This window comes from Xyrauchen texanus, chromosome 4 (assembly GCF_025860055.1).
Source record: "Xyrauchen texanus isolate HMW12.3.18 chromosome 4, RBS_HiC_50CHRs, whole genome shotgun sequence".
Taxonomy (NCBI): Eukaryota; Metazoa; Chordata; class Actinopteri; order Cypriniformes; family Catostomidae; genus Xyrauchen; species Xyrauchen texanus.
The window spans coordinates 53,589,750-53,614,421 of NC_068279.1; the positions used below are offsets into that span (position 1 = coordinate 53,589,750).

Here is a 24,672-nt window from a genome sequence, read left to right on the forward strand (position 1 = left end):
TTTGTTATGTGGCAATGTGATATTTAAGAAACTTATGATATGATGAAACTTTGAAAAATAATTGGAATTATTGGAACATTTTTATACAAACAAATTATATCATATAACCTACCTGTAAGCAATGCAAACTGTTAAATCTACAATAATTACAACTACTGCACTGTAATATATATATTCGGACAATTGTGTAAAGTCAGCGTTTATTACAGAGTATCTTCTGCATCTCATCTTTCATCCAAAAATGATATTATCATTAATAGTTGTACAAAACCTTTGACACATTTTTTGATAAGCTTCATAAAAGTTTGCAATTTGGGCACCATATCATGTCAGTCTAAATTATTGTTTTGCATCATTAAGCAATGTAATGATGCAAAACAAGAATATAATAATGACTCACTTCAACTGTGTTTTGTCCTACAATATATTGCAGTAGGTAAGTTTAATGCCTTCAAGCTGTACATGATCCTACTGTGGTTGAATTATATATTGAAACGGGGGAAAGAATGAGAGTAGATGAAATCTGAATCATTAAAACTATGTAATGTCCCTTCAAGATCCATAAAAATAAAAAATAAATACAAAATAGTAATGAAAAACCTAAGTAGTCTGTTATCATCTGTCAAAGATCAGATCAATATAAATAAATATCTAATATTTAGTTATGGATTATTATTTTTAATTTATTATAGTTCAAAACTAACAATAACAACATGATTTTAGATTATTCTGTATATTACATTAATAATATTTCATTTTAGGTTTTCAAAAGGGTATTTTAAGACAGATGTTTGCTGACATCTAGTGGCAAAAGATCATACTGCGTGTGCAATAATTCTGTCGTTCAATGTATGTACCAATATCGCCACAACTACTAAAACAGTGAATGTCTGTCACTATGTGTATGCCAATTTCCTGTCGTTGATCATCTTTTTAATGCACACTTATTTCTTATTTTATTTTTATTTATTTTTTTGCTCTCCGACATTTACATCACAACTGCAACATTTTGTGACATATTTCACACAATTACATATTTGAATATATTATTGTTGCTGTTCGTTTTAGAAACTCTGTAACAAAGATTTTTTTTTATGAAATGTTCCTGAATTAATATAACATAGAATATAGTATAGACCCGTCTGATGTTTAAATATTTGAATATGTACAAACCCAATTCCAAAAGAGTTGGGACAGTATGAAAAATGCTAATAAAAACAAAAAGGAGTGATTTGTAAATTATATTCACCCTTTGCTATATTGATAGCGCTACAAATAAACATTCCATGATGTTTTATTTAATGTCAATGTACAGCAATTTCAAATCAGATGATTGCAACGTGCTCCAAAAAAGTTGAGTCGGGGCATTTTAAGACTAATAACAATTTTCCGAGTCGGAAAAACAAGGTGACGTGAAACAAGTGACGTTAAACATATGCGACTGAAATAACTTTGCGCATCACGGTGACAACAGCAACCGCTTATCTGATTGGCTCTTGAGCGCATCAATTAAGAGGGACCGAACGCAATAGTTTCCACGGCCACCAATGAAATATCAAAGGGGGCGGGACTCAAGTAAAGAATCCTCCCATCACAATGACGTTATCCCCGCAGTGTTAAGCGCGCACCCGTTGTTATTAGAGTCGCGCGCGTCGTCACATCAAGCGAAAGCTACAGTTGAACAGAAGGTAGGAAATCAGCTACTAATCAATAATGAAGCATGCGTGAGTGTATTCTGCATGCATTTAATAATAGTCATTGGTCACACATGAAATGCATGCATGATGTCAATCATGACTCAGGTCGTAGTGTTTTGAAGCGTCGGGCCTGTAACCAGCTGGAGAATCGGACAAATGCATGGAGTCAAACTCTATAAATATGAGCTTTATTAGTATGACTCTAAATGCACGTAAAAGCATGCGCCAAATCTGTACATGAATGACAATGCGTATTATGGTGATATACTTAGTTAGCCAGCCAGCTATCTACCTAAACAAACACATGAAAAGCTGATGTGCTACCCCTTTTTCCTATTTTAAAAGTTTGACTGTATTTAGTTAATGAATGCCCAGCCACCACGAACTCTTTTGTGGATGGATGTATGATCATGTGGTGGAAATGCAGTTAAGTTGCATCAGTATGTTGGGAAATCCATTAGCCCTTGTGCGTCAATAAAAAAAAGTTACTCGGAGATCCTTCGATGACAAAAATGTCCACGTCAAAAAACTGCAATTAATATTATTATATATAAAAAATATTTTCCACTTTCAATTAGTCAATTTTTTTAACCGACATCAGTCCTGATTATAACTACCAAATGTTCATGCATTTTCAGGATTTTAACCCTTTAAATGCCAGTTTGTTTATATAATGCCACTGGTGTTTATTTAAGCAATATCACAGGAGCAAGAGTGCGATATGGCCCTACATCAGCACTGCTGTGATTCGGCTGCAGGCATATATAACACTGAAAATGAATTATTTTCCATACACTACATGCAAAGGGGAATGTATTTTTGGAATATCACAGTCTGGGATATGTCAATGAGTTGCAGCAACATAAAAAATAAAAAAAACACACAGGACCTTAGAGGACAAAAATGTTCTTGCAATAAAAACTTAATATATTCATATTTTCCTATTTTTTTTGGACTTATATTTTTAACCAAAATCATAACTACCAAATATTCATTCATTTTAAGGATTTAAACCCTTTAATTACATAATGCCACTGTTGTTTTTCACACAGATTTCTCAATACACACATACAAATCACACTCTAACATCCATACCAACACACCCTCACAATTTTAGCTGCATCATTTATTCAGTTGGCCTGCAGTGCTCTATAATACAGCAAACAGAAAATAGGAAAAAAGCATGTATTTGCTCTATAGGCTAAAAATGAGAAAAATGGCACCATCTGGTGGAAAATATAAAAAATGAAAATTTTGAAGCCAGGGCTCCAGAATAAAAGCATAATACCGTAGAATTCATGGTTTTATGCTTTAATGGCACTGGAATGAAATATTGCAGATTTATTGGGTTTCAATGGGGCTTCAACCTGAAGGTCCTGAGTGTAACTATTTTGTGTACACTGTGTATTACAGATGTGTTTTAGGAACTGAGGTTGAAATATAAAAATTCCCCAAAACATGCACTCCTTTGGCAAAACTTTTGATAAACAAAATTAGCAAAAAAATGAAAAAGACATAAATGTCCCGAAGGTCGCACAAGGGTTAAATTCAGCATCAACATCAATGCATGCCATCAGACTGCTTTTATTGCGAGGTGACATTTTCTTAGGGTTTCATTTAAGCGAACGTTTCTCCTGTCCAGTTGTATTGTACCTTAAATGTGTGATGATGTGGATTTCTGATATAGTGTGTGGTGGAAATAAGTTAGTTAAACTTTGTACTTGTATAATAAATAGATTTTTTCTTAATGAAATTTGTCATACTGTCTGCTTTGGTAACGATATGTAATAAAGCTTACCAGATCATGATAAAATATCTTAAAATGTATTATATTTTGCCAATGCATCCCTTGTTAATTCTCGTTTTCATCATAACCACATACTAGGGCTGGGTGATATGGCAAAAAATTTAAATCTCGATGTTTATCAAACTTGTGGAAAATTCACCGTTCAATTTTTTCAACTTGTAATGTACTCCAACATGGTTCAAATTGTATGTTATTTAATAGTATGCAAGGTGACCTGGCTTGAGAAATTCAAGTTCTTTTCACTATAGGAAATTAAGGTTTGCAAGAAAAACGTATAAATGCACCACAGGGGGAAGTAAAAATAAATTAAAATTTAATAAACCTGGATGTTCAGAAATAATAGAAAAAGAAAACTGCAAAATAATTCTTAGCCAATGTAGGTATTCATTTGGTCTAAACCAAGTCTATCTATAAAGTTCAATATCTAGAAATTATCAAGTTTATCCAGAAAGTACTCAATGTATATCAAACAATTTAGCAGTGCAGCAATATGAAATAATTTATCATTGCAATTCAACTCGAAAAGTTTGTCAAATGTTGGTTATAGATGCAGTACACTTGAAACATGTCACAGAACAAAGCAATAATTAGCAATCTATCTGAATCATCATGGCAAAAGGAGCAGCAGATGTTTGATTCCCCTATACAGTATCTCACAAAAGTGAGTGCACCCCTCACATTATTGTAAATATTTGATTATATCTTTTCATGTGACAACACTGAAGAAATGACACTTTGCTACAATGTAAAGTAGTGTGTATAACAGTGTAAATTTGCTGTCCCCTCAAAATAACTCGGCCATAAATGTCTAAACCGCTGGCAACAAAAGTGAGTACACCCCTAAGTGAATATTTACAAATTGGGCCCAAAGTGTCAATAATTTGTGTGGCCACCATTATTTTCCAGCACTGCTTTAACCCTCTTGGGCATGGAGTTCACCAGAGCTTCACAGGCTGCCACTGGAGTCCTCTTCCACTCCTCCATGACTACATCACAGAGCTGGTGGATGTTAGAGACCTTGTGCTCATCCACCTTCCATTTGAGGATGCTCCACAGATGCTCAATAGGGTTTAGGTATGGAGACATGCTTGGCCAGTCCTTCACCCTCAGCTTCTTTAGCAAGGCAGTGGTCATCTTGGAGGTGTGTTTGGGGTCGTTACATGCTGGAATACTGCCCCGCGGCTCAGTCTCCGAAGGGAGGGGATCATGCTCTGCTTCAGTATGTCACAGTACATGTTGGCATTCATGGTTCCCTCAATGATCTGTAGCTCCCCAGTGCCGGCAGCACTCCTGCAGCCCCAGACTATGACACTCCCACCACCATGCTTGACTGTAGGCAAGACACACTTATCTTTGTACTCCTCACCTGGTTGCCGCCACACATGCTTGACACCATCTGAACCAAATAAGTTTATCTTGGTGTCCTTAGTCTGCTTGTCTTCAGCAATCTATTTGCGGGCTTTCTTGTGCATCATCTTTAGAAGAGGCTTCCTTCTGGGACGACAGCCATGCAGACCAATTTGATGCAGTGTGCAGCGTATAGTCTGAGCACTGACTCCCCCACCCCTTCAACCTCTGCAGCAATGCTGGCAGCACTCATACGTCTATTTCCCAAAGACAACCTCTGGATATGATGCTGAGCATGTGCACTCAACTTCTTTGGTCGTCCATGGCGAGGCCTGTTCTGAGTGGAACCTGTCCTGTTAAACCGCTGTATGGTCTTGGCCACCATGCTGCAGCTCAGTGTCAGGGTCTTGGCAATCTTTTTATAGCCTAGGCCATCTTTATGTAGAGCAACAATTCTTTTTTCAGCTCCTCAGAGAATTCTTTGCCATGAGGTGCCATGCTGAACTTCCAGTGACCAGTTTGAGGGAGTGTGAGAGCGATGACACCAAATTTAACAAACCTGCTCCCCATTCACACCTGAGACCTTGTAGCACTAACGAGACACATGACACCGATTGGGACCAATTTGGACATTTTCACTTAGGGGTGTACTCACTTTTGTTGCCAGCGGTTTAGACATTAATGGCTGTGGGTTGAGTTATTTTGAGGGGACAGCAAATTTACACTGTTATACAAGCTGTACACTCACTACTTTACATTGTAGCAAAGTGTCATTTCTTCAGTGTTGTCACATGAAAAGATATAATCAAATATTTTAAAAAATATGAGGGGTGTACTCACTTTTGTGAGATTCTGTATATACCCTCTCCGTTATTTGAAATGAAAGTTCTGTAACTGTCACGCAACTAACTAACTAACTTTTTTATGGGTAAAAAGAAAAGAAAGTAGACCGTAAATACATACATACATAAGCACGCCGAGACCAGTTATGGTCTTAAGAAATGTGCAGCTTATCAGATAGGGAGTGGCATTAAGACAAGCATTCTGAATTCTTTTTCTCTTCCTTATTCAGACTTTTGTGGATTTACAATGCATCTAATTATAGCGTTCACAAACATTTTAGCTAAATCTTGATTTTTTTATAAAAAATATAAAACAATTGTGTCAAAACACAAATTCGAATGAATCTGAAAAATCGGCAAACCCACGCAGCCCTACCACATTAATTTTCAGCTAAATTATGAAAATACCAAATAATGATATGCTTTCCCAAATGAACAATCATCCTAATGTGTGCTAAAAGGTTCTGTTTTGCAAGTCATACTGCTCTTTATTTATATCCCTTAGGCACTAAAAGGCATCGGAAGGCACCATGGCCACACCAACGTCTCTAGATCCAGATTTGGTTCGGGAGGTGTTGGAATGCCCCATCTGCCTGGAGACCTACAGCCAGGACCAGCTTCGACCTAAATTGCTGCAATGTGGTCATTCTGTGTGTCGTCAGTGCCTTGAGAAACTCCTCGCCAGCACCATAAATGGTGTGCGCTGCCCCTTCTGCAGCAAGGTGTCTCGCATGAGCAGTATTTCCCAGCTGGCAGACAATCTCACCGTGTTGAAGATCATTGACTGTGCAAGTTCATGTGGATCTACTATGGGTCTTATGTGCAAGTCCTGTAAGAACCGCCTGCCCCGTCAGTACTGTTGCGACTGCGGCATCGTACTGTGCGACATTTGTAAGAACGAGGGTCATCAGCGCCACGGTCACGTCGTACAGGCCATCCGCATGGCTGCCGAACAGCAGCGGAAAGACCTCAATGGGAAGCTCGGCAACTTGCGTGAGACAATGGGTAATATTCAGAAGAAGAAGGCGGCCATTGACAACATGGCAAAATCACTCCGACTGAAGTATAAGGCTGTCCAGCAGGAGTACAACAAGGCTGAGTTGCGGCTCCAGGAAGAACTTGGCCGCTCGCGCCATGCCTTTGCCACATCCATGGCTGAAGTAGAGAAACTCAATGGCCAGATTCTGGAGGAGCAGACCTACCTGCTCAACATTGCCGAAGTGCAGGTGGTTTCTCGTTGCGACTACCTCAACTTGAGGATAAAGCAGACTGATATTGCTCTACTGGAGGAAGGGAGCAATAATGACGAAGAAGAGTTGGACTTAAAAATGAATCTGCCTGTCATTTTGAAACTACAGGAGCCTGAACTGGTTAAAACAGAGCACTCAAAACCCTTAGATGTGGCACAGCTGACTACTAAACCCTGCACTGTCAATGCTGAAGAGGAAGATGGGCTTGAGTTTGCCACTGCTGCCACTGACACTTTGGACATATATCGTGATATCGACATGGTAACGGCAGTCGAAGAGGCGGTTTGTGCTTCTCCCGGTAGTTTCAAGTCCAAGTCTGTAGATGGAGGTGGACCTTCTCCAGGGGCTACTGGCGGGCAGCTCTGTCAGTTTGTGAAAAAGATGGGCTGCAAGGGGAATCTCCCTGGCATGTTCAACTTGCCGGTAAGTATTTGCGTCACTCCGCATGGTGAGGTGCTCGTGGCTGACCGAGGGAACTACCGCATCCAGATCTTTAACCGTAAGGGCTTCCAAAGGGAGATACGTCGCAACCCAAGCAGCATTGACAGCTTTGTCTTGAGCTTCCTCGGCGCGGACCTTCCCAACCTTATTCCTCTCTCCATTGCAATCACTGCTCAGGGCCTCATCGGGGTTACCGATAACTATGACAATTCTGTGAAGGTTTATACCACTGACGGCCATTGCATCGCCTGCCATAAGAACCAGCTCATCAAGCCATGGGGGATTGCCGCCATGCCTTCGGGTCAGTTCGTCGTGTCGGATGTGGAAGGTGGAAAGCTGTGGTGCCTGGCTGTGGATCGTAATGTTGGGGTGGTCAACTACAACCGTCTATGCTCAGCAGTCAGGCCCAAATTTGTGACTTGTGACTCCTCAGGGACGGTCTACTTTACACAGGGCTTAGGCCTAAACATTGAGAATAGATACAATGAACACCACCTCGAGGGGGGGTTCTCCATCGGCTCGGTGGGCATGGACGGGCAGCTGGGAAAACAACTCAGCCACTTCTTCTCAGAAACCGAGGACTTCCGTTGCATCACAGGCATGTGTGTGGACTCTAACGGGGACTTGCTCGTGACAGACAGTGGTCGGAAGGAAATTCTACAGTTCCCGAAAGAAGGTGGCTATAACATTCTCATTCAGGAGGGCCTTACGTGCCCCGTAGGGGTGGCTGTTACTCAAAAGGGACAACTGCTAGTCTTGGATTGCTGGGACCACTGTGTAAAAGTCTACACGTACTTGCAGAGGAGGCGTTCTTCTACTTGTTAATATCGCTGTGCAGATGTATGAAGGACATTTGAATGATATAAAATACTGGTAACTTCAATTGAAATAATAAATGCAACTGCTTCTTAGTGCTTTCTGACCAGCAGCAAGCAATGACCTTGCCCAGGCAGCAACCATTCACCACTGCCATGGAGCAATTTGAAGATATTATTTTTGCTGCTACGGACAAATGCATTTTGAATTACAGCACAACTGATGGCAATAACTGATAGTGTTTTTTATTTAAGCGTGCAAATCAGTTTCCATTTTAAATAGTTTTTTTCTGTACTGCTGTAATGGCATTAAATAGTCTTTTGAGGAATTGAAAATAAAATTATTATTCTTTATAAGGTGGTTTACCTGAAATACCGCAGGGGGATTTTGATAACTCAAAACACTATTGGTGTAAATTCCCTGTTCTTGTGACACAATTTTATGTATTACCCATAATGCCTCGCTGTTAAAGTGCCCCCTAATACATGAAGCTTGTGTAAGTAAAGAGACTTACTTACATTCATATGGACAATATGATTCTATTAAACATTACAATGCAGTGTAACTAGCCAATATTACGTTTGTAAAAATCATACTTGTTATTCACTGCAACTTTAAGAAGATAATTAAAATGTCTCATTTAAGTAGTCTACAATTGTGAATCATTGACTGTGATTGGGTTGTTCTGTGATCTGGTTTGCAAACCCATTGCTCTGTTGAAGTTACCAAAGGACTGTCAGATTCAGGAGATATTAGCATGTAATCAGAGTCACTGCAATAGTTAATCTACTGCAGGGATATGACTGACTTTAAACAGAAAATGAGCAGTTTACTATGTTACACAATAAATTAACTAATTTAAGTGTCCTTGTTTCTAAGAGGTGGATCTTAAGACTGTTGCTTAGTCTATCAAACATTTGAGTGGGAAATGTATTTTTAATTTGGGCTTTGACCATATTTAACTGCATCATTCATCTTTTAGATAGGACTGAAATTGGTGTTCTGTTGTAAAATCATAATTCTACTCAACATATCTGCTTTGCACATTAAAGGGTTAGTTTAATCAAAAAAGAAAATAAATTCTGTTGTCATTACCTTCATGTCGATTCAAATTTGTTTGACATTTCTTCTGTGGAACACAAAAGGAGATGTTAGGCGTAATGATAGTCTCAGTCACCAATCACTTTTATTGTATGGGGAAGAAATTCAATAACAACATGCAGCGAAGTGAATGGAAACAGAGGCTGTTAATCGCAACATTCAGCCTAACATCTTTTTGTGTTGCACGAAAGAAAGTCAAATGTGTTTAGAACAAAATGAGGGCAAGTAAATGAAGACATGGTTTTGCATTTTTGTGTGGACTATGCTTTTAAAAGTGCTCGCCTGTCATAGAGTAGTGCATTTATACACATAAATTCATCAATATAAGATAGCATCACAAGATGTTTTCATTTTGGTTGTGAAAACATAATGTGTGACTTGAAGACAAGTAAAGATCAATTCTTTGATGTTAATTTTCAGGAACCTTGACAAAATCTGTATGAACTTGCCAGGAAAGAAATAAAAAAAGTGATATCAGCAGTGTCAGGTTTAATCGGATATAAATGACAGGTGCTGTTTATAGTGGTATTATTCATGCACTGCAGTCATTTTAAATATTTTAAATATGGCCTAAATTATGAGTATTTTCTCAGACTGTTTGGCAGGAGATGCTGAGTGGACATTACTCTCTTAAAATTACAAAACGTTCATGTTAAAGCATTGATGTTGGTGTCAGTGAATTGAGCCCAAATTCATGTTTGTATTGTTCATGACCAATTGCGTGCAATAAATTCAACATATCTGAGATGTTCTGGTCTCAAAGAATATTTATTTGTGTGTGTGTGTGTGTGTGTGCATTTGGCACAGTAGGGGGCACAGGTGATGGGGTCCATCAGCCAGTCGTCTCAGTTAGTCAACCCGTGGCATCTGGGTCTGCCCTGTGACCTCCTGCCAGCGGGCCTTCGACACTTCACATGGCCTCAAGGTGCACATAGCCTGGCACAAGTGTCATGGTGAAGTCACCGCCACTTAGTGGCAAATGGTGGTTGTTGTTGTGTGTGCATTTAAAAAAAAAAGTGTGTGTGTGTGTGTGTGTGTCTGTCTGTCTGTCTTTATGTTACTTAAAGTGGCAGTGGTGGCTCAGTGGTTAAGGGTCTGGATTACTAATCAAAGGGCCCTTGAGCAAGGCCCTTAACCCCATCTGCTCCTATATCATGGCTAACCCTGCGCTCTGATATTTGAAAAAAAGATTTTCATTGTATATGTGCAAATGTATAAAATGTGACAAAAATAAAAAGTTAGAAATTAGGCTTCTTCTAATGCAAATAGCTAATCTTAAATTACAAACTATTACCTAAAAGTTACTTCTGGAAGAATGTTCCAACAATGACGTGTTCTCAATTACAACTACTGGTTGACTCTACAGGTATCTCAGGTTATCTGTTGCTTTTTTTATCTTTTTTTTTTTTTGCTAGGAAATTCCTAAAAATACTATTTGCAGCTCGTGTTTTTATTGTCTACTTTTCAATAAAAAGTTAATATATATATTTTTTATTATTATTATTTTAAGCAGTTAAGGCTTTTTTCCCTCAAGTTTTAAAGGTTTCACAATCTGATCATCCCACCAAATCTGTTACCAGGTTTGGGAGGTTTACTTTTGAAATGTATTCCACTACAGATTATAGAATACATGCTGTAAAATGTAATTTGTTACATATTCCGTTAGACTGCACAAGGTCAGTAACATATTCTAAATACTTTGGATTATTTCTTCAGCACTGGCAGATTTTTTCACTTGTTTTAAAGGAGACCTATTATGCCCCTTTTTACATTTATATAATACATTTATTATACCGTGTTATAAATGCTTCTTTTTGGGTGGAATCAAAAACATGATGAGTTCGTGTGTATCTCTTTAAATGCAAATGAGCTGCTGCTCCCCGCCCCCTTTCCGGAAGAGGGTTGTGCAGCTCCTGCTTCGGATACTACAGCAACAACAAATCAGCACCAATATGACTGACAGCGTAAATACGAATTTGACACATTATTCTTCAAACTGTATCTTCTCCAGCGTGGAAAAAAATGGCGGACTTTGTGTAGATCACTCAGAGGAGGATCCATGATAATAGGGTGGAGTCCGTCACTAGTCGAGCAGAAACGAAAACCATTCATTTTGACACTTTTTGATTTATAGAAATATAAGAAAGAGTGGGTAGGGTGGTTGTGTACTCACATTTATGTACAAACACCATGTAAAAGTGAATTTTGCATAAAAACTCTGCCAGTACACTAAGACAAAATACACATGTTAAAAATACATTGTCTGAAAAAACTAAATATCTTATGCAGTGTTGTTTTTAAAACAAGATCAATCAGATTCATCTTGTTTGAAGGATTTTTAGGTATTTTTACAGGAAAACAATAAAAAAATTAAAGCTGCGAGCAGCGATGACGGGCCCAAGCCGGTGGCACCGCCACCCCCGTGCCTTTAGTGTTGCTGTGCACGATGGGCAATAACGTAACCTCGCTTTGACTGTCGAGAAGTAGATGTGTGCTGTAGAGCTCCAACGAACATTCGCAACGACAGCTCTCGACCTAGTTAGAAGCATTTCTTGTTTGCATGACATGTGGACTTAATAAATCCTTATCTTGAGCCAAATAAACAAGCTGACATTCAGTACAACCTGTGTCTTTTGTTTAGAACACATACAAATGTTATTTATGTACCGTTTTTGTACGGTACATAAATAAATAAAGCACCGTTTTTGAAGACTGCGCATGATGCTGAACGTGCTCTACTATGTAAGAACGAGCCGATTATTGAATCTGGAAATGGGTGGGGCCTGTAACACCTTTAGGAACCAAACGTGCAACACTCATAAATACCGGTTGTAAATCACATTCCCTCACTCGTCTTTGAGATGGCTTCACGTGTTTGGATCGTCGGCAGTTCCATCATCCGCACACTGCATACTCGCTTCTGTGAGCAGCGCCTGGACGGAAACCTCGGTCTTCAGTGTGAGATCACCTGGGACGGCAGAGGAGGCAGACTCTGGGAGCAGCTGTTTCCAGCTCTGCGCTCTCTCAGGGCCAAAGCTCCAGCTCCAGATATTCTCATTATTCACCTGGGAGGGAACAGTTTGTGTCGGGTGGGCGCAACCGCCTCGATTTTCTTCGGAAATAAAGAGTGACCTGACCGAAGTCTTACAAATGTTTCCCAGAACCAGGCTGGTGTTTTCTGGCATTTTACCCCATCTAAATTGGAGAGGACAGACTGGCAGGACTGGCTATGGCATTGAACGAAGCCGGCGGTGGATCAACGGCGCCATGTCTGGCTTCTTGGCAGAGAGGCAGATGCGCTGCATTCACCACAGAAACATCGGCTTGTTCCATCTGTGCAGAGACGGAGTCCACCTGAGACCAGAGGGAAACCAGCTTCTGCCGAGCAACCTCCGAGAAGCTCTGCAGGTGGAACTCAGAAGATGAAGCAACAAATGTCCTTTTAAGGGCAGCAACAATGGCTCTTTTAAGAGCCACATTCACTCATTCAAATAAAAAGCATTTTCCAAGTGTGTGAAATTCGTTGTTCCTCACCTTACTTGATGTCAGGTTTCAGATGACTTGTTTTTAAATAAAAATGTCGATTCCTCTTATCCATTCCTTTGTAAGCATTTCAATATAACTTTCAAACCATTTAAGAATCGTGTGCTGTTTTCTGTGCTGACCACAATCCAAAACGTGCCATAAAGCAGCGGTTCTCAAACTTTTTGTTTTGGTTTATTTATATAAAGACACAGAGAATATTACTTGCCTTACCGGATTAGAATTATAAAAAAAATAACTAGGGAATCACTAAAACGAGAGAATTATTCTTATTTGATGATCCTCTCAAAACATTCCACAACAAATCCTTGAAATTGAATGATATTCAGAACAGAACACGAATAAAAAAGCGCTCTCTTTACAATCAAAATGTTTTTACATTTGCGATGTATTTGGATGCTAAACTATTCTTTATTATAGGCTTTGTACTTTACTCACGCTCCAATACCGACGTAGAAAATCATCCTCTTTACATGCGCAAAAATATGCTTGGAAACATCACAGTGGGCGGTGCTTACTGTGAATGATACTGAATTGTACTACTGACTATTTAAACTAGGGCTGGGCGATATGGCAAAATATATTATCACGATATTTTTTTCCATATTGATCGATATCGATATTTGTTACGATATATAATTTAATAATGCTGCCCGTTTGAAAAGTATACTGATAATGATGCCTGAAGAAACCAGAAGGTTCAATAGTTGAACTATATAGTTTATTAACATAAATAAATAACAATGCAAACATTTAACTGTGCAAACATGGATTGGTTGAGAATATATTTTGTTATAAAAGAATATTGATAAACTTTAAATCTAAATGTTAACATTTTACTTTTAGCAAACACGCTTTATCTGCCTTGACAAAACAATGCAAGTTAGCTTGCCTTGTAACTGATTATAAAATATCAAACTAAAAGCTGTGACTACAGTACTATCACATCAAATTTCTTTGGCAGGGCAGCAAACATTTCAAAATGTTTGCAGAGGTACAACCAAGACAACAAATGTAAACCACAAAGTCCCTGGCAGATTGAAGTACTTAACTGTCAGATAAATAAAATATTAATTGTGTACTGGTTTTAAATATCTCAAATGTTTTAGAGGTAGCAATCTGAGTAAAAAGTGCAAAATGTAAACACTGTAAACCAGTCACTATGCTACACCTTTTAGGTAGTGCTCGTCATATGTAACCCTAATTACCCTATTATAGGTTTTTTGCCAGAAAGACTAGTCTGCAAAACTTTTGGACGGAGTAACATTAACATGGGCCCGCATTTTCATACTCTCGGTGTGGTCGCTGGGATGGTACCTTTTCAGGTGACCGAAAAGGTTTTATTTGTTGTGTTTCCGTCTTGGTTATCACCGACCGACGGCATATTTACGCAGACCGTCTTTATTTGCGCGTCGTCGCTTTTCAGATATCCAAACCACTTCCATATAATTGGCGTCTTGTTACCTTTTTTGTCAACAATTTCCTCAGCTTTGGAAGATAGTTCGAGTTCAGTCGTTTCCACTCATTTTTCTTTACACTCACTTTCTTCACTGCCGGTAGCTCAAACAGTGCTCTGCTAGCAAATGGGCGTGTACTTAGACGCACAAGCCAAAATCTGCGTTCTGACTGGCTGTTGTCCGTTTATTTCTGCTTTGTAATAGGCTGTTAGGTCTATCCATATCGAGTAAACATGTCAAAAGTTTATCATCGTAGTCTAAATAAATATTATCGCGATGCCATATCGAGATCGTTTTATCGCCCAGCCCTAATTTAAACAGAGTAATTTTTATATGTTAGGTTTACTATTTTATTATTATATTTTATTGTGGATATAATGAACAGGCTGCGATGTCAAGATTGCAATGATGGAGTGTGTGTGTGTGTGTGTGTGTGTATTTGTAACCTTAAGTAATCATGGTTTATTTATTCATTTATTTATTCATTTGTTCTTTTATTTATTTATTATTTAACATGCATGTGTGCATTATTAAAAGTACCATTGCAGCAACGAGAACGGGTCTGAGCCAAATTATGTTAAAGATGTGTTCTGGTGACTGGCGTGTTTTTAAACCAATCAGATAAGAGTAAATCGAGAGTTAGCGATTAGCTCATCTGATTGGCTACATGAAGAAGGTGGACCCGCCCTCCACTTCGCACTCCCGTTGGAACTACGTCATTTCAACAACAAATGGTAGATTTATCAGAAAATTAATCAGAAAGAAAATCAATCGCAAAGATCGCAAAACAATAATTATAAAAGTGGTTGTTTGCTGCCATTTTTTTTGTTTTCTTAAAAATGTAAAACACAAGCATCGATGTTTTATCACAGGTTTACAATAAAAATAAGAGTGTGATTTCAAAGCATTTTGAAATTTGATCATCATTCTCGGACGTTTTGATACGTTCGGATCGATCAGCCCATCCCTACTTTCTTTAGACATATGTTTCATGTGTTGGTTTTAATAAAGACTCGGAGTACTCATAAAACTCACAGAACGAAATATGCGTCACACTTTACTGCATTCTCAACAACATGTACACAAGTGTTCTTCATACGTTAAAACAACGAGAATACAGAAAATAGGCTTAGAACTCCACCTAGTGGTTATATTATAGAATTAAAGGAGAAATTACATGAGACAGCTTTATAACTGAAATGGCTTTAACTGAAATAGACTAAAGTTTAATATAACTATTCTGATAAGTGTATATTTCCAACATCATGTTTGTGTTATCAGTTTCTGTAAGTTTTTGTGACGTGTTTCAGAAAGATAATGGCTTAGACACAGCAATAGTTTATTTTCATCTTAACCGGACATTAAAGTTGATCACTGCAATAATTCATAATTCAATATATTGATACCCGATTTCTTTATCAACTGTTTGTTCAATTGAGACATAAGGGGGTGATTTCAAAGCATTTTGAAAGTGACACACTTCCTTCTGCCAGTTGGTGGCGCTATAACTTTGACTCACAATAGTCACATCCATGCGATCGGCCTCTTACAGCGAACACACCGCTGAAGTTTCATCGAGATCAGTTAATATATGCAAAAGCTATAACACACTTCCTTGCTTTATGCTTCCTTTGTGTGCTTTTTGGAGCTTCAAAGTTCATTTGCAATGTGTTCCACATTCAAACCAAAATATCTGACTCTAGGTCAAAGTATGAAACCAATACCCCACTTTTGTCTGAAGGTGGCGCTACTGAGCCCCTGCACCAGGCATCAAAAAAGAAAATTCAAGTTTGAAGAGCTGCCACAACAACAGTATTTAAGATATCAATAATCCTTTCACACGTCTACATCTGCCGGGTGTTTACATTATACACATAAAGTTTGAAGTAAATCGTGTAACAATAAGTGGGTGATTTTAAAGCATTTTGAAAGTGACACACTTCCTTCTGAAAGTTGGTGGCGCTATAACTTTGACTCACAATAGTCACATCCATGCGATCGGCCTCTTACAGCGAACACACCGCTGAAGTTTCATCGAGATCAATTAATGTATGCATAAGTTATAACACTCTGACTGTTTCTCGTTTCTCGCCATCATTTCGTTTCCTCGCCACGGCCAAACCGTTAGAGATATCAAAAATCTGCCGGCAATTTTTCATGCTCAATGTCTTGACATCATGCTGACCGAGTTTGGTGGCGATTGGTGGAATTCTCTGGGAGGAGTATTCCAAATTCCATGGCGTGCGTTTTCAAACAACCCTAAATAGAGCGGTTTCCTGTTGGTCTGGGGTAAAAAGTAAAAGTATGAAAGATATATGAAACGATGAGATCTATATGTGTACCCAGTTTCATATTATTACATGCAAGTGTGTTTGAGTTATAGACCAAGTTTTCGGACCCTGTTCCAGGGGCGCTGTCGAGACCCCTGCCACGCCCGGGTACCAGCTTCAGCCCGGCCCTAATGACCGCAGGTTCTGACCCGTGTGCAAAGTTTCAAGAGTTTTTGAGCATGTTAAGAGCCCCAAAAGTGCCCCGTGAAGTCAGTAAAAAAATAATAATAAATATAGCTGCGAGCAGCGATGGTGGGCCCAAGCCGGTGGCACCGCCACCCCCGTGCCTTTAGGGTTGCTGTGCACGATGGGCAATAACGTAACCTCGCTTTGACTGTTGAGAAGATGTGTGCTGTAGAGCTCGCATCAGTGTGTGCTCTGCAAAAGTGCGCATCGAGGGCACATATCGACCACAAAGTATGCGTGAGCACCCTTCCGATACATAAAATGAAAAATGAGACACCCTACGGTCTCATGGAGTTAATGGACACATGAAATAAGTACACAAGACTGAAAATTCATATGAAGTGTGCCATTTAGGACAGGACCAATGACTGTGAACCACAATAGTCACATCTATGAGATAATTCAAATGTAGAATAATTTTTGATGTCATAGGTCAATAGCTTTTGCAGCACTTAAATGTGTTAATCCAGAAGGCCAGTATTTATCTGGAGGTCTTTGTACAGGTTTATCAATGTAATTATAATTTACGCTTATGTGTTCCTATGATATGCAATGGAAGTACATTTTTATGTTTAACATGGGTGTATTCACAATACATAGCATACGATATAATATCTTAAGATTATTTATCATTATGTTAAGTACATCACACAAATGTGACTGTATTCACCTGTAATGTCTCCAATAAGTACAGTATATTGGCCTGTATGGCCATGATATATTTCCTTAGCTAGACTTTAGCTAACCTATTACATTAGCTAGTAGCTCATGAGTCATGAATGTTAGCAAGACACAAGTTAACTATATTTGCTTTTGGCTAATTAGCTGTATAGTCGAGGCACTGTACACGACGCGGAGGGAGGGCGGGCAGGCATCGACAAAATCTCATCTACCGACCTGATGTTTTGATTTTTTATTTAATAAATATATTTGTTTGACAGGGAAGCTGTGCATAAACAGGAATATATATATTAATTTATTTATAAAAAAATAAACACCCCAGAAAAAAGGGCACTTTCTCTCGAGGAAGAAAAAGGGCAGGTGCTCAAGCCCCTTTGATGTCTATGTGTGCACGTGCCTGAGGGTGAGTAAATGATGAGAGAAATATATTTTTGGGGTAAACTCATTTTATTTGAAAGACTATCTAGGTACATAATAACACTGCATTGCTGTGACTGTTTATAAATTTAAAAATGTACAAGCTCACACTTTAAATGGTCAGTTTGATTTTTAAATCATTAAAATAGCAACAGATCAGAGAAAAAAAGGAGATTGAGTGATTATTTTTACATTTTACATGCCATTCAAAAACGTGGCATTTTACAGCGTAAGAGAGAAATTAAAAAACTTAAAATAATACCATTTGTACTTTTCAATGACTTGGGATGTCTATGTTCAGGGCTGAAGGCTAAATTGTTACTGTCTCTTTAAGAGGGTTTTATCGCATGATCACGATATTCAAGGCACAGTTCAGTTTAATCTTTTGAGAACTGAGAAGTATCATTATTTTCGTTTTGTGCCGTGCTTGTTGCATTTGTATTCATTGTGAGATGATAAAATACAGACTGCGTGAATGGCTGATTTTGTTCACTTGAATTTTGTGACGTGTTTCAGAAAAATAATCGCGAAGACAGAGACAAGCGCAGCCGGTTTATTTTCTTTATTTTACAAAAGCACAAGGTTTTGTTGTTATTTTAAGTGTACACAAATAAAAGTACGACTTTCATAGTTTGTGATGATGTATTAAATGTATCAGTATGGGCACAAATAACGCAGTATTTTGTTTAAGTTGTTTCCGCTGTTTCGAGAGAAAAATATAGCAGGGCGTCATCTGGAATAATGCCAGAATTTAATATAATTATACCAGATTTCTTTCTCAACTGTTTGTTCACTTGAGACATAACAGACTCCTCAATATATCATGTATTTTTACACTTTGTTGTATGAAATTGTCCGTTCAGGCGCAAGCAGCAGCGAAACCGAAATCTCATCGGCGTTCGAGCGGCGTTAGACACGACAGCGGCTCGATCGCTGTGTCACTCAATCTGCTCGCAAACATGTACTTGAGTTGTTTTCACATTTGTTGAGTTGAACAGTGTAAAATCGCTTGAATGTTCAAACAGGCAAACATTGTATACAACCGACAAACCTTCCGTGAAGATCGCGAGCAAAGTTGAAAAGGCAACTTTAAATCGCATAGCGTCAATTAACTCTCCTCTCTCGTTCGGCCTAAAGCCAAAATGTTCCCACACGGAGCTGAAGATTGCGGCTTTGAAATCAATTCCATGTTGGACTCGTTCTTCCTAACTGGCTCGCTGAAGATGTCACGAAACAGAACACTTTCAAATGCAGTTGGTCGCCTTCTCTGCACCTGACGGTGTCCGCTCTCTCTCTCTCTCTCTCTCTCTGTGTGTGTGTGTGGACACGCTGCCTGAGCCCCGCCTCCGACACAGAGTGCAGACAAGATGACAGAGGCAGCGCGATCAACTAAAATGTTGGTGACATTCATTTGAATGTAAAAATGAATCTGATTATTATTTTTAATAATAAAACAAATGATCAGTTGCAATATATCGCGGCACCAAAAATGATCGCGCTCATTTCCATATATCATGCGATAAGTCGATATATTGACTATCGCGACAGCTCTAGTCAGACAACCCTAAAACAACATCATACTCGGAAGTTTTGATACGTTAGCATCGATCAGCCCATCCCTACTTTCTTTAGACATATGTTTCATGTGTTGGTTTTAAGAAAGACTCGGAGTACTCATAAAACTCATAGAGCGAAATATCGTCACACTTTACTGCGTTCTCAACAACATGTAAGTCTTCTTCATACGTTAAAACAACGAGAATACAGAAAATAGGCTTAGAACTCCACCTAGTGGTTATATTATAGAATTAAAGGAGAAATTACATGAGACAGCTTTATAACTTAAATGGCTTTAACTGAATTAGACTAAAGTTTAATATAACTATTCTGATAAGTGTATATTTCCAACATCATGTTTGTGTTATCCGTTTCTGTAAGTTTTTGTGGCGTGTTTCAGAAAGATAATCGCTTAGACAGAGCGATAGTTTATTTTCATCTTAACCGGACATCACAGTTGATCACTGAAATAATTCATAATTCAATATATTGATACCCGATTTCTTTATCAACTGTTTGTTCAATTGAGACATAAGGGGTGATTTCAAAGCATTTTGAAAGTGACACACTTCCTTCTGCCAGTTGGTGGCGCTATAACTTTGACTCACAGTAGTCACATCCATGTGACACACTGCTGAAGTTTCATCGAGATCAGTTACTGTATGCAAAAGTTATAACACACTTCCTTGCTTTTATGCTTCCTTTGTGTGCTTTTTGGAGCTTCAAAGTTCATTTGCAATGTGTTCCACATTCAAACCAAAATATCTGACTTTCTGTTGGTCTGTTTGTTCACTTGAGACATAAGAGGGTGATTTCAAAGCATTTTGAAAGTGACACACTTCCTTCTGCCAGTTGGTGGCGCTATAACGTTGACTCACAGTAGTCACATCCATGCGACCGGCCTCTTCCCACAAACACACTGCTGAAGTTTCATCGAGATCAGTTAATGTATGCAGAAGTTATAACACACTCCCTTCTTTTATGTTACTTTTGATGTGCTTTTTGGAGCTTCAAAGTTAATTTGAAATGTGTTCCACATTCAAACCAAAATATCTGACTTTCTGTTGGTCTGAGCTAATGACTGTAAATTAGAAAGTTGTTCGGCCCGACGAGATCTAGAAGTGTTCGAGTTTCATATTATTACATGCAAGCATGTTTGATATATGGACAAGTGTTTGAATCCCATTCCAGGTGTCGCTGTCGAGCCCCCTGCCACGCCCGGGTACCAGATTCAGCCCTGATGGCCGCGGGTTCTGACCTGTGGGCAAAGTTTCAAGAGTTTTCGAGCATGTTAAGGGCCCCAAAAGTCCCAGAAACCTTGAAAAACAATCAAACAATCAAAAAGCAAATCTAAACCCAACAGAGACCCCCCTCCCTCCCACACACACACACACAAAAAAAATTTGGCAGGCCCATTCTGTCTGTCAGACAGAGAGACACTGAGAGAAAAAACACAGAAAGGGAGGAGGAGGGGTCACTCAGAAAGAGAAAAATTTTAAGAAATCCACATTCAAACCACAATATCTGACTTTCTGTTGGTCGGAGCTAATGACTGTAAATTAGAAAGTTGTTCGGCTCGACGAGAACAATATACACGCCGAGTTTTGTAACTGTAGATAGAACTAACTAAGTTATAACACACTTCATGTGTCCTTTTTAGTCATAAATCAATTTCCTCGCCACGGCCAAACCGTTCGAGATATCAAAAATCCGTCCGGAATGTAGCATCCTCAATGTCTTGACTTCATGCCGACCGAGTTTGGTGGCGATTGGATTCATTCTCTAGGCGGAATATATATAATTCCAGAGCATGTGTTTCCAAACAACCCATAATAGCCGACTTCCTGTTGGGCTGGCGTAAAACTTAGAGCACGAAAGTTGTTTGGCCCGACGAGATCTACAAGTGTACCGAGTTTCATATCATTACATGCAAGCATGTTTGATATATGGACAAGTGTTCGAATCCCATTCCAGGGGCGCTGTCGAGCCCCCTGCCACGCCCAGGTACCATCTTCGGTCCGACCCTGATGGCGCGGGTTCCGACCCGTGTGCAAAGTTTCAAGAGTTTTCGAGCACGTTAAGGGCCCCAAAACCTCGAAAAACAAAAATAAAAGCATTTTCACTCCTCAGCAAAATCAGCACCCTCCCCCAGACACAGAGAGACGTAGGGTCAGTGAGAGAGGAGAGAAAATTCTCCAAAACATCCACATTCAAACCACAATATCTGACTTTCTGTTGGTCTGAGCTAATGACTGTAAATTAGAAAGTTGTCCGGCTCGATGAGAACAATATAATTCCTGAGTTTTGTGACTGTGGGTCAAAGTGTAAAGCAACCCCCACTTTTGTCAAAAGGTGGCGCTACTGAGCCCCTGCACCACGCCCGTTTCTGAAACTTTGCACATGTGTACTGGCTAATAAATGTGATGTGTCTGTCGAGTTTCATGCAATTTCAAGTATGCTAAGAGTCTCAAAAGCATCAAAAAAGAATATTCGAGTTAGAAGCGTTGCCGCGGCGACAGTATCGAAGATATCAATAATCCTTTCACATGTCTACATCTGCCGTGTGTTTACATTATACACCTGAAGTTTTAAGTAAATCGGGTAAAAATAAGTGGGTGATTTCAAAGCATTTTGAAAGTGACACACTTCCTTCTGCCAGTTGGTGGCGCTATAACTTTGACTGACAATAGTCACATCCATGCGATCGGCTTCTTCCAGCGATCACGCTGCTGCAGTTTCATGCGAGATCAATTAATGTATGCAGAAGTTATAACACACTTCCTGTTTCTCTTTTCGCGCCATCATTTCGTTTCCTCGCCACGGCCAAACCGTTAGAGATATCAAAAATCTGCCGGCAATTTTTCATGCTCAATGTCTTGACATCATGCTGACCGAGTTTGGTGGCGATTGGTGGAATTCTCTGGGAGGAGTATTCCAAATTCCATTGCGTGCGTTTTCAAACAACCCTAAATAGGCGGTTTCCTGTTGGTCTGGGGTAAAAAGTAAAAGTATGAAGGATATATGAAACGATGAGATCTATACGTGTACCGAGTTTCATATTATTACATGCAAGCGTGTTTGATTTATGGACCAAGTTTTCGGACCCTGTTCCAGGGGCGCTGTCGAGACCCCTGCCACGCCCGGTACCAGCTTCAGCCCGGCCCTGATGGCCGCGGGTTCTGACCCGTGTGCAAAGTTTCAAGAGTTTTTGAGCACGTTAAGAGCCCCAAAAGTGCCCCAATAGTCGTAAAAAAAAAAATAATAATAATAATAATAATAATTCTAACGAAAACAATAGGGTCCTACGCACTTTGTGCTTGGGCCCTAATTAAAGCTGCGAGCAGCGATGACGGGCCCAAGCCGGTGGCACCGCCACCACCGTGCCTTTAGGGTTGCTGTGCACGATGGGCAATAACGTGACCTCGCTTTGACTGTCGAGAAGAAGATGTGTGCTGTAGAGCTCCAGCGAACATTCATAGCGACAGCTCTCGACCTAGTTAGAAGCATTTCTTGTTTGCATGACATGTGGACTTAATAAATCCTTATCTTGAGCCAAATAAACAAGCTGACATTCAGTACAACCTGTGTCTTTTGTTTAGAACACATACAGATGTTATTTATGTACCGTTTTTGTACGGTACATAAATAAATAAAGCACCGTTTTTGAAGACTGCGCATGTGCTGAACGTGCTCTACTATGTAAGAACGAGCCGATTATTGAATCTTGAAATGGGTGGGGCCTGTAACACCTTTAGGAACCAAACGTGCAACACTCATAAATACCGGTTGTAAATCACATTCCCTCACTCGTCTTTGAGATGGCTTCACGTGTTTGGATCGTCGGCAGTTCCATCATCCGCACACTGCATACTCGCTTCTGTGAGCAACGCCTGGACGGAAACCTCGGTCTTCAGTGTGAGATCACCTGACACGGCAGAGGAGGCAGACTCTGGGAGCAGCTGTTTCCAGCTCTGCGCTCTCTCAGGGCCAAAGCTACAGCTCCAGATATTCTCATTATTCACCTGGGAGGGAACAGTTTGTGTCGGGTGGGCGCAACCGCCTCGATTTTCTTCGGAAATAAAGAGTGACCTGACCGAAGTCTTACAAATGTTTCCCAGAACCAGGCTGGTGTTTTCTGGCATTTTACCCCGTCTAAATTGGAGAGGACAGACTGGCAGGACTGGCTATGGCATTGAACGAAGCCGGCGGTGGATCAACGGCGCCATGTCTGGCTTCTTGGCAGAGAGGCAGATGCGCTGCATTCACCACAGAAACATCGGCTTGTTCCATCTGTGCAGAGACGGAGTCCACCTGAGACCAGAGGGAAACCAGCTTCTGCCGAGCAACCTCCGAGAAGCTCTGCAGGTGGAACTCAGAAGATGAAGCAACAAATGTCCTTTTAAGGGCAGCAACAATGGCTCTTTTAAGAGCCACATTCACTCATTCAAATAAAAAGCATTTTCCAAGTGTGTGAAATTCGTTGTTCCTCACCTTACTTGATGTCAGGTTTCAGATGACTTGTTTTTAAATAAAAATGTCGATTCCTCTTATCCATTCCTTTGTAAGCATTTCAATATAACTTTCAAACCATTTAAGAATCGTGCGCTGTTTTCTGTGCTGACTACAATCCAAAAGCGTGCCATAAAGCAGCGGTTCTCAAACTTTTTGTTTTGGTTTATTTATATAAAGACACAGAGAATATTACTTGCCTTACCTGATTAGAATTATAAAAAAATAACTAGGGAATCACTAAAACGAGAGAATTATTCTTATTTGATGATACTCTCAAAACATTCCACAACAAATCCTTGAAATTGAATGATATTCAGAACAGAACACGAATAAAAAAACGCTCTCTTTACAATCAAAATGTTTTTACATTTGCGATGTATTTGGATGCTAAACTATTCTTTATTATAGGCTTTGTACTTTACTCACGCTCCAATACCGACGTAGAAAATCATCCGCTTTACATGCGTAAAAATATATTTGGAAACATCACAATGGGCGGTGCTTACTGTGAATGATACTGAATTGTACTACTGACTATTTAAACTAGGGCTGGGCGATATGGCAAAATATATTATCACGATATTTTTTTCCATATTGATCGATATCGATATTTGTTACGATATATAATTTAATAATGCTGCCCGTTTGAAAAGTATACTGATAATGATGCCTGAAGAAACCAGAAGGT

The 24,672-nt window shown here is 39.4% G+C and overlaps 2 protein-coding genes across 4 annotated transcripts in view; one reads left to right on the plus strand and one right to left on the minus strand.

Moving 5' to 3' along the window:
- LOC127637737 (astrotactin-2-like) overlaps nucleotides 1-24,672 on the minus strand; it is a 749,824-nt gene that overhangs the window by 144,686 nt on the left and 580,466 nt on the right. The window lies entirely within an intron of this gene.
- LOC127637795 (E3 ubiquitin-protein ligase TRIM32-like) lies at nucleotides 1,621-10,041 on the plus strand. The gene is made up of 2 exons (XM_052119069.1): nucleotides 1,621-1,688; nucleotides 6,199-10,041. The coding sequence occupies exon 2, from the start codon at nucleotides 6,224-6,226 to the stop codon at nucleotides 8,207-8,209; it is 1,986 nt and encodes a 661-aa protein (XP_051975029.1). The 5' UTR covers nucleotides 1,621-1,688; nucleotides 6,199-6,223; the 3' UTR covers nucleotides 8,210-10,041.

Excerpts from the sequence above, each read along its gene's own strand:
- LOC127637795 (XM_052119069.1), top strand. The coding sequence starts at position 6,224 with ATGGCCACACCAACGTCTCTAGATCCAGATTTGGTTCGGGAGGTGTTG.